The 14,003-nt window shown below is 45.7% G+C and overlaps 1 protein-coding gene across 1 annotated transcript in view; it reads right to left on the bottom strand.

Moving 5' to 3' along the window:
* Window positions 1-14,003, bottom strand: part of LOC126263226 (zinc finger protein 474-like) — a 276,840-nt gene that overhangs the window by 93,748 nt on the left and 169,089 nt on the right. Inside the window, exon 4 of the mRNA XM_049960310.1 lies at window positions 8,253-8,408. Coding sequence (XP_049816267.1) covers window positions 8,253-8,408 — 156 coding nt within the window. The remainder of the gene's footprint in view (window positions 1-8,252; window positions 8,409-14,003) is intronic.

Below are 14,003 nucleotides of genomic sequence, written 5' to 3'. Positions count from 1 at the left end.
AGTGCGGGAAAAGCATCGATTAGCAGCGCCCCGTGTCTGTGGGCGGCAGCCGGGCCCACATGTCCGTCCCTCGACTCGACGCGTTTCACCTGCTCCTCACAGGGCAGCGCTGCTACCACTTCCTTCCTTCCTTCCTTCAGCTTAATCTGCCCAGTTCATTTCAGTGCAATGGGTTGCTGTCCTTCCCAGGGCAAACACGAAAAAGAATGAGGTGTGGGAGACTCGTTATAGCAAACAGCTGCTACGGCTGTGAAAGAACTTTTAATGTAGACAAATGCAAACTTGTACTGTCTAAAAAAAAGTAACGTCGTAGGCTAAACTGCCCGCTAGCCAATTTTTTAATTGCGTAGCCTACATTTCCAGACTGCTCTGACTTAGCACAAAGAGAACTTTCAAAGGGCAACGAGAATTTTCTAGGCTTGTTCGACTCGCGATGAAGTGCAGGCCGTTTCCATCCAATTCCACGATGACTGTACCTTCTACATGAATGAAGATAGAAATTTGGGATGAATTTTAACTTACCCACGGTCCAGCTACAAATTGCTGTTTCATGTGGCTCCTGATAAGGGATAGCAATCCTGCAACTACTTCACTCGCTCGTTCGAGGCCCAATGTCGGTCGAGGACTGACAGTTATAGGAGTGACGTAGAGTATATCGATATTTTGAACACCTGGCTTTTTCCACAGCTGCAAGTATGTGCCGAGAGTTTCGTTTTTCAACTGGACGGAGCGCCAGTGCATCTGCACGTCCATGTAAGAGCATTTTTTAACCATCAGTAAATCCCTATCCCCGATTCTTTGAAGAATCGAACTTTCGTGTTTCGCACGATATAAAGCTACCTGTCAGAAACTTCGACACCAATTCAGCCCGGTGGCTTCTCTAGCGCGACAACGCATGAAAAACCGCACCCTCGAGGTACGAGCGTCTATCGACTTCCAAAAGACCTTACATATGAGACACTGAGAAACACACGGGCGCAAAGTACAGATACAAAGCAACCCTCAACTGCTATATCAACCACCAGGGTTATTTGGTGTCGAAATTTCTGAAGGCATATACAGGGTGGTCCCTTGATCGTGAACGGGCCAAATATCTCACGAAATAAGCATCAAACGAAAAAACTACAAAGACGAAAATCGTCTAGCTTGAAGGGGGAAACCAGATGGCGCTATGGTTGGCCCGCTAGATGGCGCTGCCATAGGTCAAACGAATATCAACTGCGTTTTTTTAAATAGGAACCCCCATTTTTTATTACATATTCGTGTAGTACGTAAATAAATATGAATGTTTTACTTGGATCACTTTTTTCGCTTTGTGATAGATGGCGCTGTAATAGTCACAAACATATGGCTGACAATTTTAGACGAACAGTAGGTAACAGGTAGGTTTTTTAAATTAAAATACAGAACGTAGGTACGCTTGAACATTTTTATGTTCCAATGTGATACATGTACCTTTGTGAACTTATCATTTCTGAGAACGCATGCTGTTACAGCGTGATTACCTGTAAATACCACATTAATGCAATAAATGCTCTAAATGATGTCCGTCAACCTCAATGCATTTTGCAATACGTGTAACGACATTCCTCTCAACAGCGAGTAGTTCTCCTTACGAAACGCTCGCATATGCATTGACAATGCGCTGACGCATGTTGTCAGGCGTTGTCGGTGGATCACGATAGCAAATATCCTTCAACTTTCCCCGCAGAAAGAAATCCGGGGACGTCAAATCCGGTGAACGTGCGGGCCATGGTATGCTGCTTCGACGACCAATCCACCTGTCATGAAATATGCTATTCAATACCGCTTCAACCACACGCGAGCTATGTGCCGGACATCCATCATGTTGGAAGTACATCGCCATTCTGTCATGCAGTGAAACATCTTGTAGTAACATCAGTAGAACATTACGGAGGAAATCAGCATACATTGCACCATTTAGACTGCCATCAATAAAATGGGGGCCAATTATCCTTCCTCCCATAATGGTTCAAATGGCTCTGAGCACTATGCGACTCAACTTCTGAGGTCATCAGTCGCCTAGAACTGAGAACTAGTTAAACCTAACTAACCTAAGGACATCACGCATATCCATGCCCGAGGCAGGATTCGAACCTGCGACCGTAGCGGTCACGCGGTTCCATACTGAAGAGCCTTTAACCGCACGGCCACACCGGCCGGCTCCTCCCATAATGCCGCACCATACATTAACCCGCGGAAGTCGCTGATTTTTCACTTGTCCCAGCCATCGTGGATTTTCCGTTGCCCAATAGTGCATATTATCCCGGTTTACGTTACCGCTGCTGGTGAATCACGCTTCGTCGCTAAATAGAACGTGTGTAAACAATCTCTCATCGTCCCGTAATTTCTCTTGTGCCCAAGTGGCAGAACTGAACATGACGTTCAAAGTCGTCGCCATGCAATTCCTGGAGCATAGAAATATGGTACGGGTGCAATCGATGTTGATGTAGCATTCTCAACACCAACGCTTTTGAGATGCGGATTAGCCGCGACAGCAGCTAAAACACCTACTTGGGCATCATCACTTGTTGCAGGTCGTTGTTGACGTTTCACATGTGACTGAGCACTTCCTGTTTCTTTAAATAACGTAACTATCCGGCGAACGGTCCGGACACTTGGATGATGTCGTCCAGGATACCGAGCAGCATACATAGCACACGCCCGTTGGGCATTTTAATCACAATAGCCATACACAACACGATATCGACCTTTTCTGCAATTGGTAAACGGTCCATTTCAACACGGGTAGTGTATCACGAAGCAAATGCCGTCCACACTGGCGGAATGTAACGTGATACTACGTACTTATATGTTTGTGACTATTACAGCGCCATCTATCACAAAGCGAAAAAAGTGGTCCAACTAAAACATTCATATTTATTTACGTACTACACGAATATGTAATAAAAATGTGGGTTCCTATTTTATAAAAACGCAGTTGATATCCGTTTGACCTATGGCAGCGCCATCTAGCGGGCCAACCATAGCGCCATCTGGTTTCCCCCTTCAAGCTAGACGGGTTTCGTTCTTTGTAGTTTTTTCGTCTGATGCTTATTTCGTGAGATATGTGGTCCGGTCACTATCAATGGACCACCCTGTATTTAATGCGCTCAACAAAAGAGTGTTGCCGAACTGGGCGTCTTAAAGTGACCCTTTGCCATGTTATTGACGCTCAAGTTAATGCTGCACTACCGCGTGATCATGCCACAGGATGTCGGGAAACAGAAGGGCTGAACAGTATGAACCAAGTTCAAATTTCGTCGAATGGTTTTCAACTGGCGCTAGTGGTTCCAACCTCTACACGAAAGCAAAAATTGCCTTCGGGCTGCTCTCCACAGGGGTGCGATCGTGTTCAGTGGCGATGCAGCCCACAACGACTTAAGACAAGGGTTGAAACGTCTGAGGGTGTCCGCAGCGTCAAAGACTGCCAAGAACATCTTCCTATTGCTCGTCGCACTGCGAACTGCCGTTTCCAACAGCGAAATGTCGATTCTGAGCATCAGTGTGTCTGAAATGTTTTCCTCGGCCACCCATAAGAAAACTGCGTGATTTCAAAGCTGGGTGTCGCGATGCTGACCTCATTCCCAGTTACGTCAATAAAACGGCCGAAATTTGGATAAGAGAGGCTGTGACGATCTTCTCACTGTATCGCAAGTCCACGACGGCTTTGGGCAGAATTGTTGGGTAATGTTGTGCCCACGTGGCATCAGTAACCCACCTTCCGGCTCACATTTACTTCTGAGCTTGGCCTTTTCTTCGCGTGCGCGACACTTCGCTGTCTGAAGCGGCACCGAGGCCGAAGGTGACGTCGCTGGGTGCCACGCTCTTGCACCAGTCAGAGGAACGTTGTAGGCACCTTTGAGCCAAATTTGAAATTTATGTATCGGAATGGAAGGTAATTAAAGGGTTTCCAAAAAGTGATCCTTTGAGTCTATTGCACAGTGAATTTTTCTCAGAACTTTGTGTCTGTGATTTGCTCCCGTATAGTTCTCAGTGCCTCATATGCAAAGTTTGTTGGAAGTCGATAAGTGCACTCATTCTCAAATACTGGAAGAATATAGTCTGGGTAATTTGCGCGCCTCCAGTTACGCTGCCTGAAGACACACACAGTTTCTGACTGTAATACTTGACTTTCTGTGTTAAACCTTCAGCATAAGATTATAGCTCTTACTGAGTAAATTTTGACAAGATTTTAAATTTTTAAATTCACGCAATAACTGTAATGAAATGTTAGACATCAAATTTTTGTCCCCCCTGGCAACCGTTAGATTGGCAACCAACAAACAGAACTGTGCTTCGGACTACCCATTTAGTAATATACAAGGTGACAATTATTGAACTAAATGAAAAAAAGCGTAAACTAGTTACAAACTACAACGTGCACACACTTTATTCAACACGTAAACGTCACTACACATATTCTGTTTTCGGTTATGACATTTTACGTATGACTGCCATCGTTGACGATGATGTGGCCCAGACGAATAGCGAAATTCTGCGTGTCCCGCTGAAGTGTCGAAAAACCTATGTTGTCGATGACTTCCTGAACGGCTGTTTCCAGCTCACCAATGGTTTTAGTGTCATTGCTGTACACCTTGTCTTTAATATAGCCCCACAAAAAGAAGTCGCCTGTGTTCAGATCCGAAGAATATGGCGGCCTATCGAGGCCCATGCCAGTGGCCTCTGGGTACTGCAGAAACAGAATTCGTTCCCCAAAGTACTCCTCCAGGACATGAAACACTCTCGTGTTTCGACGTGGCCGAGCTTCGTCTTGGTGAAATCAGAATCACTTTGGATAATGGGGATGAAATCATCTTCCGAAACCTTCACGTACCGTTCGGTAGTCACTGTGCCATCAAGGAGTATCGCGCCGATTATTCCGTAACTGGACACTGCACACCACACAGCCATCCGTTGAGGGTGAAGAGACTTCTCTTTCGCGAAATGCGGATTCTCAGTCCCTCAAATGCGACAATTTTGCTTAATGACGAACCCATCCAACTAAAAGTGGGCTTTTTCGCTAAACCAAACCATGTATGCGCATACTAATTCCCATCACGCCGTGCAGTTTTAAGGTCCTAACACAAACTCTTCAGAAGTTATGACTATTTTGTCACCCTGCAGATGACTCAACAATCAATCAGCCGTAGAAGGCACACGGATCTCACATCTCGCGCTGCACCACTGTCTTCCCACGTCGTCTGATCGCACGGTTAGTCTTTTTTGTGTCTGGATTGGAAAATACTCTGTTAATGTGCCTCCTTTCGAAAGACTTGGGGTGAACTGCGCCGCCAGATAGTAGCAATAGTGAATGCAGTCTAGCAGTCCTACAGATGTTAGCCGTGCATCCGGTGGAGGGCATCCGTTGAAAAGTAAATGAAAACTTTGATCCTAACCGAGGCAGTACCAAGTACCCCAACGTGGTTTAAAGTGCCCGAACGATCTGAAGTTGGTTCCGCCCGATTTGTGTGCAATTCACATGACGTAACTGTCTTGCAGGTCCTCTGCTCTCTATTCAGTAAAGTCATTTGACTATACGAAATGGTTACTAACTCCTCTGTATGGCTATCAATGCAGATGAAAGTAATACCACGACAATGCAAATATGGGGAAACACGTTATTAGAGACGACACAATCTTTAACGCTTGTAATCTCAAATTTATTGTTCATAACATTTCAAAAAGGAAGTTTCAACTTGAAATTACATGACGAAGATTTTAGTACTGGACTGGGAATCGAGTCTGCAGTCCAGCAACTATGGCGCCTGTTAACTAACCACGAAAGATCTTAAATATGGCTTCCGTCACTAGCAACAAAATGGGCCCATGCTACAACTTGAAACGGCACAATCAAAATTTTTGAGAGGGACAAGGATTCGAATACAATCACACAAAATGGATCAAGTGTTTCAGATCTGCGGTGGCAAGATATCAATTATTTCATGACGTGAGTGTAAAACTCCGGAATCAAAATATTTTCTACAATATATTTTAGCTTTCAAATGATATCATTTTGTGCTACTTCCTTGAGCTGTGGAAAACATCAATTCAGTACTGTGTTTTCGATTGAAGGACACTGTCTAACATAGAGTGGGATCATTGTTAACACTGTCAAAGGAATATTATAATTTTTTTTGCAAGTGAATGTCATTGACCACGAACCAACGGAAGTTTATCAACGTTGGACAGATGTAAGTAGATTGACAAGGAGAGGAATTTATGTAAGTACAGTGAACTGGTTCATGTATTCAAAACACCACTAGATGCTACTAACAATAAATCTCTAAAATCAACATGTCTGTCTGTCTGCTGAACATACTAATCTTCAACACTACTAGACGAATTTTCAAGGGATTTTCACAGGTAAATTAAGCGTAGGCTGGGGCAACATTTAGGTTTTGATTCATCAAAATCGGATCACATAAAATATAGTGTATTTAAAGTTTTGGGAAACTGCTCATCTTAATAGTTCGGATGTTTACTTTAGTGACACGATCATAATGATGTAGTACACTAAAGAACCAATAGATGGCGCTGTTATTTCTTTCCTCAGTGAGAGAAGTATCTTACAAAGTTTACAACAGTGACAGACGTAAGCAACACATCTTTGCGAATGAAAACTAACATTGAATTTACTTGCCTAGGATGTATGCATTTACTGCTGTCGCTTTCCGTATTAAAAACTTAATGAAACTGCTTTGCTTCTTTCGATAGATTTTATTTATCTTTGACTTCTTGGCCAGGAGAAACGAATTTATTGACAAAGTGGCCATATAAGTGTTCCGTTTTTGTCGACTGAGGTCCAAGCCAAGGCATGTTCCCGACTCCACCTCCTCAAACTCCTTTCTGGCCGAACATGGGGTCTGCACCCCTCCACCATCCTCCACACTTATAAATCCCTCATCTGCCCCATCCTATGCTATTCCCATCCCACCTGGATCTCCGCCCCTCCCACCTACTATAAGTCCCTCCAAATCCTTCAACGCCACAAGCTCCGCCTCACCTACTGCATCCGCCTCCTATCCCCCATGTGGATCATCTGTGACTTGATTCCCTTCCCACACCTTCTCCTTTTCCTCAAACGGATACGGATCCTTTACACCTCCTGCAAGCTCGATCCCCCACACCCGCTTGTCTCTCCCATCCTCACCCATCCCAGCCCGCTGCCGCGCCTGTATTAATTCATCCCCTCTGCTCTCCATCTTCACACCCTCCATACCCTTTCCCAAGGTGGCTTCTGCCAACTCCCCCTCCCTGATGATGTCCTTGTCCCGTCCATCTACCCCTCCTATCAGCTTTGACTGTCCCCTCCCATTCCCCCTCCTCTCTCCCACATCTCTCACTTCCACCCTCTCCCCCGGCTTCCAAGCCCTCCCCTCTCTCCTTCCCACCACTCTCCCTTCTTTCTCCCACTGGCTCCACCCCGTCCTTCCCGCCCTCCTACCTCTCCCTTTGATCTGGAGGCAACCCCCCTCCCCCCCACCCATCATCAGTGCCAGTGCTTCGCCGATGATCGTGGCCAGTGTTTCCCGTGCGTCAGTGTCTCTCCATTTGCGTACAGTGTTTTCATCAGTGTTCTCTACTATGTTCGCGTCTCAGCCTGGATGTCTTTATCTGTTCCACTGGTTCCGCCCTTCATGTACAGTGCCTTCCGTCGAACGACTGCTCTTTTATTTTGCAGTGTTCCTCCTATGTTTACCATGCTTTTTATGTTTTCTCTGTCTGCCGTGTATGTATGTTGTATCACTTGGCCGAAGAGCGGCGTATGTAGGCCGCTGCCGGCCTGCCTCAGCCGAGGCATGAAATAACAAGAAAGGAAAAAAAAAGTCGACTGAGGCACAGAACCTTAAGAAGTAACAGTATGCAAAGACCCTTCTAGCACAGTCGTATAGCTGATACACAATAAAGAAACTTACAAGACTATCACTGACTTTCCCTAAACCAGTATGTCTACTCTGTGTAAGAGAGAGTTGCGTTTCACACGATCGGTGCTTGTCAAACTGCAGCTGGTTCGTGCAGTGCAGTTGTGTGTTCTCCATGATAGTGATCATATTACAGCACAAAATATGTTCTGCAGTTTTAAGGCAAAATGACTTCAGGGAAACAGGTCTCAAAATCAGTGCGTCTGTTCTGCAGTCCTCTCATACTGAGACTGGAAACAATGTCAACTTATGTAGCGACTTTTTTGAAGTATGAGAGGTTCGCTTCAACGGAACCCTGGGTCTTACCTGCTGCTGCTGCTGCTGCTGCTGCTGTTGTTGCGGCGGTTGCTGCTGGTGGACAGGCGCCCTCTTGGGCTGGGTGGCCTTGCAGCTGCGCTGGTGCACCTCCAGGCGGTCCGGGTTGAAGGTGCGGCCGCAGTTTTCGCACGGCACCAGGCTCCCCTGCAACACAGGGCGGTCACGGTCACGCGTGCGACTCGACTCATCACTCAGGAACACATCCACATTAAACCACTCTCTCCTCATAGCTGAGACCAGAAAAAAACAGCATCCTACAATCTTAATCCTCAGGTGGAAGGCTACAGAAATTTTCACAGCAGCTGTTAGAATTTTTTACGCACCGTTTGTTCCGTGAATAAATGGTACATAGAGCTAACTTCCGGTAAGAGGACATTATTTACATCAAAGACTTTTACTTTAAAAAGTTCATCGTCTGTGACAAATAAAAGGGATTTAAAATAATAAGTAATTTTCTACAGGTGAAGAAAGTAATGGCAAGTAATGCAGCTCCATTGAAGGGATATATCGAAAATGCCTTTGTCAACAATTTTCGGACCTACTTTTAAATGCGAACTTTACTGGTCGGAGTAGGTATTAAAATCCATGGAAAAGAAGTAAAAACTTTGAGGTTCGCCGATGACACTGTAATTCTGTCAGAGACAGCAAAGGACTTGGAAGAGCAGTTGAACGGAATGGATAATGTCTTGAAAGGTGGATATAAGATGAACATCAACAAAAGCAAAACGAGGATAATGGAATGTAGTCGAATTAAATCGGGTGATGCTGAGGGAATTAGATTAGGAAATGAGACGCTTAAAGTAGTAAAGAAGTTTTGCTATTTGGGGAGCAAAATAACTGATGATGGTCGAAGTAGAGAGGATATAAAATGTAGACTGGCAATGGCAAGGAAAGCGTTTCTGAAGAAGAGAAATTTGTTAACATCGAGTATAGATTTAAGTGTCAGAAAGTCGTTTCTGAAAGTATTTGTATGGAGTGTAGCCATGTATGGAAGTGAACATGGACGATAAATAGTTTAGACGAAAAGAGAATAGAAGCTTTCGAAATGTGGTGCTACAGAAGAATGCTTGAAGATTAGATGGATAGATCACATAACTAATGAGGAGGTATTGAATGAGATTGGGGAGAAGAGAAGTTTGTGGCACAACTTGACTAGAAGAAGGGTTCGGTTGGTAGGGCATATTCTGAGGCATCAAGGGATCACCAATTTAGTATTGGAGGGCAGCTTGGAGGGTAGAAATCGTAGAGGGAGACCAAGAGATGAATACACTAAGCAGATTCAGAAGGATGTAGGCTACAGTAGTTACTGGGAGATGAAGAAGCTTGCACAGGATAGAGTAGCATGGAGAGCAGCGTCAAACCAGTCTCTGGACTGAAGACTACAACAACAACACTGGTCGCATGTTGGGCACCGCTTCGTGCACCGAGCAATTTGTTGGATACGCATTAACAGCATTTTTTGTGCAGCGCTTTTCCGTTAAGCCCAGTCCGGAAATTAATTTACGTAGTGATGGAGTTATTATACTGTCCAACATGTGAAGCAAAACTGTGTTGATAAATTTATTAACTATAAAAATTGCACTTGACTGCACCATCTGCTATCAGTATCTAATAAAACATTTAAGTGTGCCAGCCACGAGATTTTACCTAAACTACACTCCTGGAAATGGAAAACAGAACAAATTGACACCGGTGTGTCAGACCCACCATACTTGCTCCGGACACTGCGAGAGGGCTGTACAAGCAATGATCACACGCACGGCACAGCGGACACACCAGGAACCGCGGTGTTGGCCATCGAATGGCGCTAGCTGCGCAGCATTTGTGCACCGCCGCCGTCAGTGTCAGCCAGTTTGCCGTGGCATACGGAGCTCCATCGCAGTCTTTAACACTGGTAGCATGCCGCGACAGCGTGGACGTGAACCGTATGTGCAGTTGACGGACTTTGAGCGAGGGCGTATAGTGGGCATGCGGGAGGCCGGGTGGACGTACCGCGGAATTGCTCAACACGTGGGGCGTGAGGTCTCCACAGTACATCGATGTTGTCGCCAGTGGTCGGCGGAAGGTGCACGTGCCCGTCGACCTGGGACCGGACCGCAGCGACGCACGGATGCACGCCAAGACCGTAGGATCCTACGCAGTGCCGTAGGGGACCGCACCGCCACTTCCCAGCAAATTAGGGACACTGTTGCTCCTGGGGTATCGGCGAGGACCATTCGCAACCGTCTCCATGAAGCTGGGCTACGGTCCCGCACACCGTTAGGCCGTCTTCCGCTCACGCCCCAACATCGTGCAGCCCGCCTCCAGTGGTGTCGCGACAGGCGTGAATGGAGGGACGAATGGAGACGTGTCGTCTTCAGCGATGAGAGTCGCTTCTGCCTTGGTGCCAATGATGGTCGTATGCGTGTTTGGCGCCGTGCAGGTGAGCGCCACAATCAGGACTGCATACGACCGAGGCACACAGGGCCAACACCCGGCATCATGGTGTGGGGAGCGATCTCCTACACTGGCCGTACACCACTGGTGATCGTCGAGGGGACACTGAATAGTGCACGGTACATCCAAACCGTCATCGAACCCATCGTTCTACCATTCCTAGACCGGCAAGGGAACTTGCTGTTCCAACAGGACAATGCACGTCCGCATGTATCCCGTGCCACCCAACGTGCTCTAGAAGGTGTAAGTCAACTACCCTGGCCAGCAAGATCTCCGGATCTGTCCCCCATTGAGCATGTTTGGGACTGGATGAAGCGTCGTCTCACGCGGTCTGCACGTCCAGCACGAACGCTGGTCCAACTGAGGCGCCAGGTGGAAATGGCATGGCAAGCCGTTCCACAGGACTACATCCAGCATCTCTACGATCGTCTCCATGGGAGAATAGCAGCCTGCATTGCTGCGAAAGGTGGATATACACTGTACTAGTGCCGACATTGTGCATGCTCTGTTGCCTGTGTCTATGTGCCTGTGGTTCTGTCAGTGTGATCATGTGATGTATCTGACCCCAGGAATGTGTCAATAAAGTTTCCCCTTCCTGGGACAATGAATTCACGGTGTTCTTATTTCAATTTCCAGGAGTGTATATTATAATCGTTTTATGTGTACAAAATGTAATGTATTTTGGTCTACAAGTAAACGGACTCCTATCCTCTATGTTACTCAGTAAGTTATTCTGTGCCATCTAACATCTTCCATCATGCATTAAGATTCAAGAGAGGACAATTATACGTACATTGTTTCAAAACAAGATTGAGTCACTTTCCTGGACGTTGGTTATTGTGGTGAGACAAACAGAATGTTGGCAGGTGGACTTTTAGTGGAGTGCTACAGTGGATATTATTGTCAGGCAGCGACGGGTATGTTAGTGGCACTGGCTGTCCAGTGATGTCCGGGGAGAAAGTATACCGTCACTTGCAGACGCCTTTCGTGCATGTGCTCCCTGCGTGGGACTTGGTCAGCCCTCTACCAGCAATGATTCTGACTCACAATCATTGCTTATGAGAGCCATCAGTGTCTTGACAGGCCCGCTGGCCAACGTTCATCTTTTCACACTAGGCCTAGCACCGAAATGTCCGCACAGGAGTATCTCTAATCATAGCGTTCTGCCGGATCCCCTAGGCCTCTCCTAATCTCTGATGAGACAACTTAAATTTTTTGTCTCACCAATCGAAATATTAGTTAGTAACTTTCGCTTTTGTAATGCCCTTTTCTCCCACACTAAAAACACAAAAATATTACTTTCTAAAAGAATTGCATTCCTGTATAATACTTAAGTTTGGAGAGACGTGCCGAAATCTTCAAACTTTGCGTCTCATCGACTCATAAATTCTTACGCTGGCGTCTCCATTGTGCGTTACCTCCCGACCACAAGACGAAATAACCGTCAATGTCCGAGCAGTTTCTCCAGCCGCTACAATAGCGTTCGGCGCAGCTGGAGTGTCATTTTCTTGCTACACAAATTTTCTCTCACTGTGTCTTCGGGATAGGCGTTCGAGCTCTCGCACAAACTCATCACACATTGTTTACAAAATCGTCATCGAGACGTCGCTACAGTATTTTGGGACACAGGGGAGGGGAGGGGGGGGCCTCAGCAAGTCTCACTTTGTATCTTCTCATCTGCACGCTGCACGGGAGATACAACACGAAGGCTACAAAGAATTCGAAAGCATTGCTCAGTTCATGCTAAGTTATTGAGAAGGAAAAAAAGACGATGGATTCACCGATTGGCTCTCTTTCCGAAAACTCATGAAAATACGGCAGAGAACCGCTCACCTCCCTACTTACTCATTGGCTACTCGATCTTGTACAGTAAGTCACTACCTCGTCACTGACTACTACTGTTCGAATGCTTCCTGGCTGCAGCTCTATACACTTCGTTGCAGAAGGCCCAAGAAAGCAATTGATACAGTTTCGGCAGCAGGCCACTTGTCTGTTTCACAAGCCCAGATTGATCTCATAACGGCTTCCTGGCGATGATTTCCAGTTGACGCCCTGGTCCCACAATCTTCCGGATCCTGGCGCATCGAAAACATATGAAATGCCATTGAGCGCCAGGTCAGAGCCTACAAACCAACTACAGATAATGTAAACGGCGACTATGAGACCCGTGTAGGGATATCCGGTGCTATCTACTTCCAGCTACATACCAACGACATGTTTAGAACCCATATCACGAAGATCCACAGCTGTTTGTCGCCAAAAGATAGAATAACACAGCGATACGCGGCTGATCGATGTAGTTATTTGTTCAAATGTGTGGCCTGTGGTTGGTGTTTAGGTTACTCACAAGATTACTAACAAAGCACAGTATCTGATATAACTGATAACAGTTACGTTGCACACTATCAAGACTGTCTGTCTACCTTTACGTGAACTGAGCGTGATGGAACACGACACTCATTACAGTATCCCATGCGAACACTGCCACCACTGTTGCAAAATGAAGCGTAACTCGTTCGAAAAATCGATCTACTTCTAATCTGATAGCCTGTTTGCTTTCTCATTTTGGATCAAAGTGTAGGGTTGCAACTACAACACTGCATCTATTGTATCGATCTTCTATTTGGTTCGTTAAAACATATGTAAAGTATTCGTTGCAACATTTGTCTCAATAATCTGCAATCTTTTGTGTTAATTTTCAAATCCTTTCCGATTAGGTGGCTCAACAACCCCTCAGGGACTCCAGTCCGACGAAGCCATGCGAATCTTTCATTCTTTCCTTCCTTGTCTCAATGTGCGCTCTGCTGTGTTACACTGTACAAGTGGCCAGAGCAGTAGTACTGAGTAAATGTGGCTCATTTATATTTTCAAACAGCTATGAAATATATAGGTATTAATGCATTTAATTCATTAGCCAAGATTAGGGACTTTGGACCCTCTCTTACATGTTACCAGGCATTCTTAGTGAGTCAACATTACAATATGCATCGTATATGAGTAATAATAATAATAATAATAATAATAGCAATTAATATATGAAATTTAAGAAATGTAAGTCTTGTTAACGCTGTGTTAACCAATTTTCTCATTATGTTCTTGTTGAATGTGAGCAATGCCGACGAACAGACAACTGCAGTTACAATTGCGGCACAAAGTTCTGAACACCAACTGCACTCCGATCCGGAGGTGGTTATTGTCTCATAGGAGCGAGTAAGCTGTCTTCAGTGACAGTACCCTCTGATACACGCATGCCTCCTACCACAAGTGCCGCCGTAACGCAGTGAAATTTCTTTTTAACTTTTA

The sequence above is a fragment of the Schistocerca nitens genome, chromosome 6 (genome assembly GCF_023898315.1).
Source record: "Schistocerca nitens isolate TAMUIC-IGC-003100 chromosome 6, iqSchNite1.1, whole genome shotgun sequence".
NCBI classification, from domain to species: domain Eukaryota; kingdom Metazoa; phylum Arthropoda; class Insecta; order Orthoptera; family Acrididae; genus Schistocerca; species Schistocerca nitens.
The sequence above is the reverse complement of the archived record's forward strand: the minus strand, read 5'-3'. Positions and strand labels throughout refer to the sequence as shown.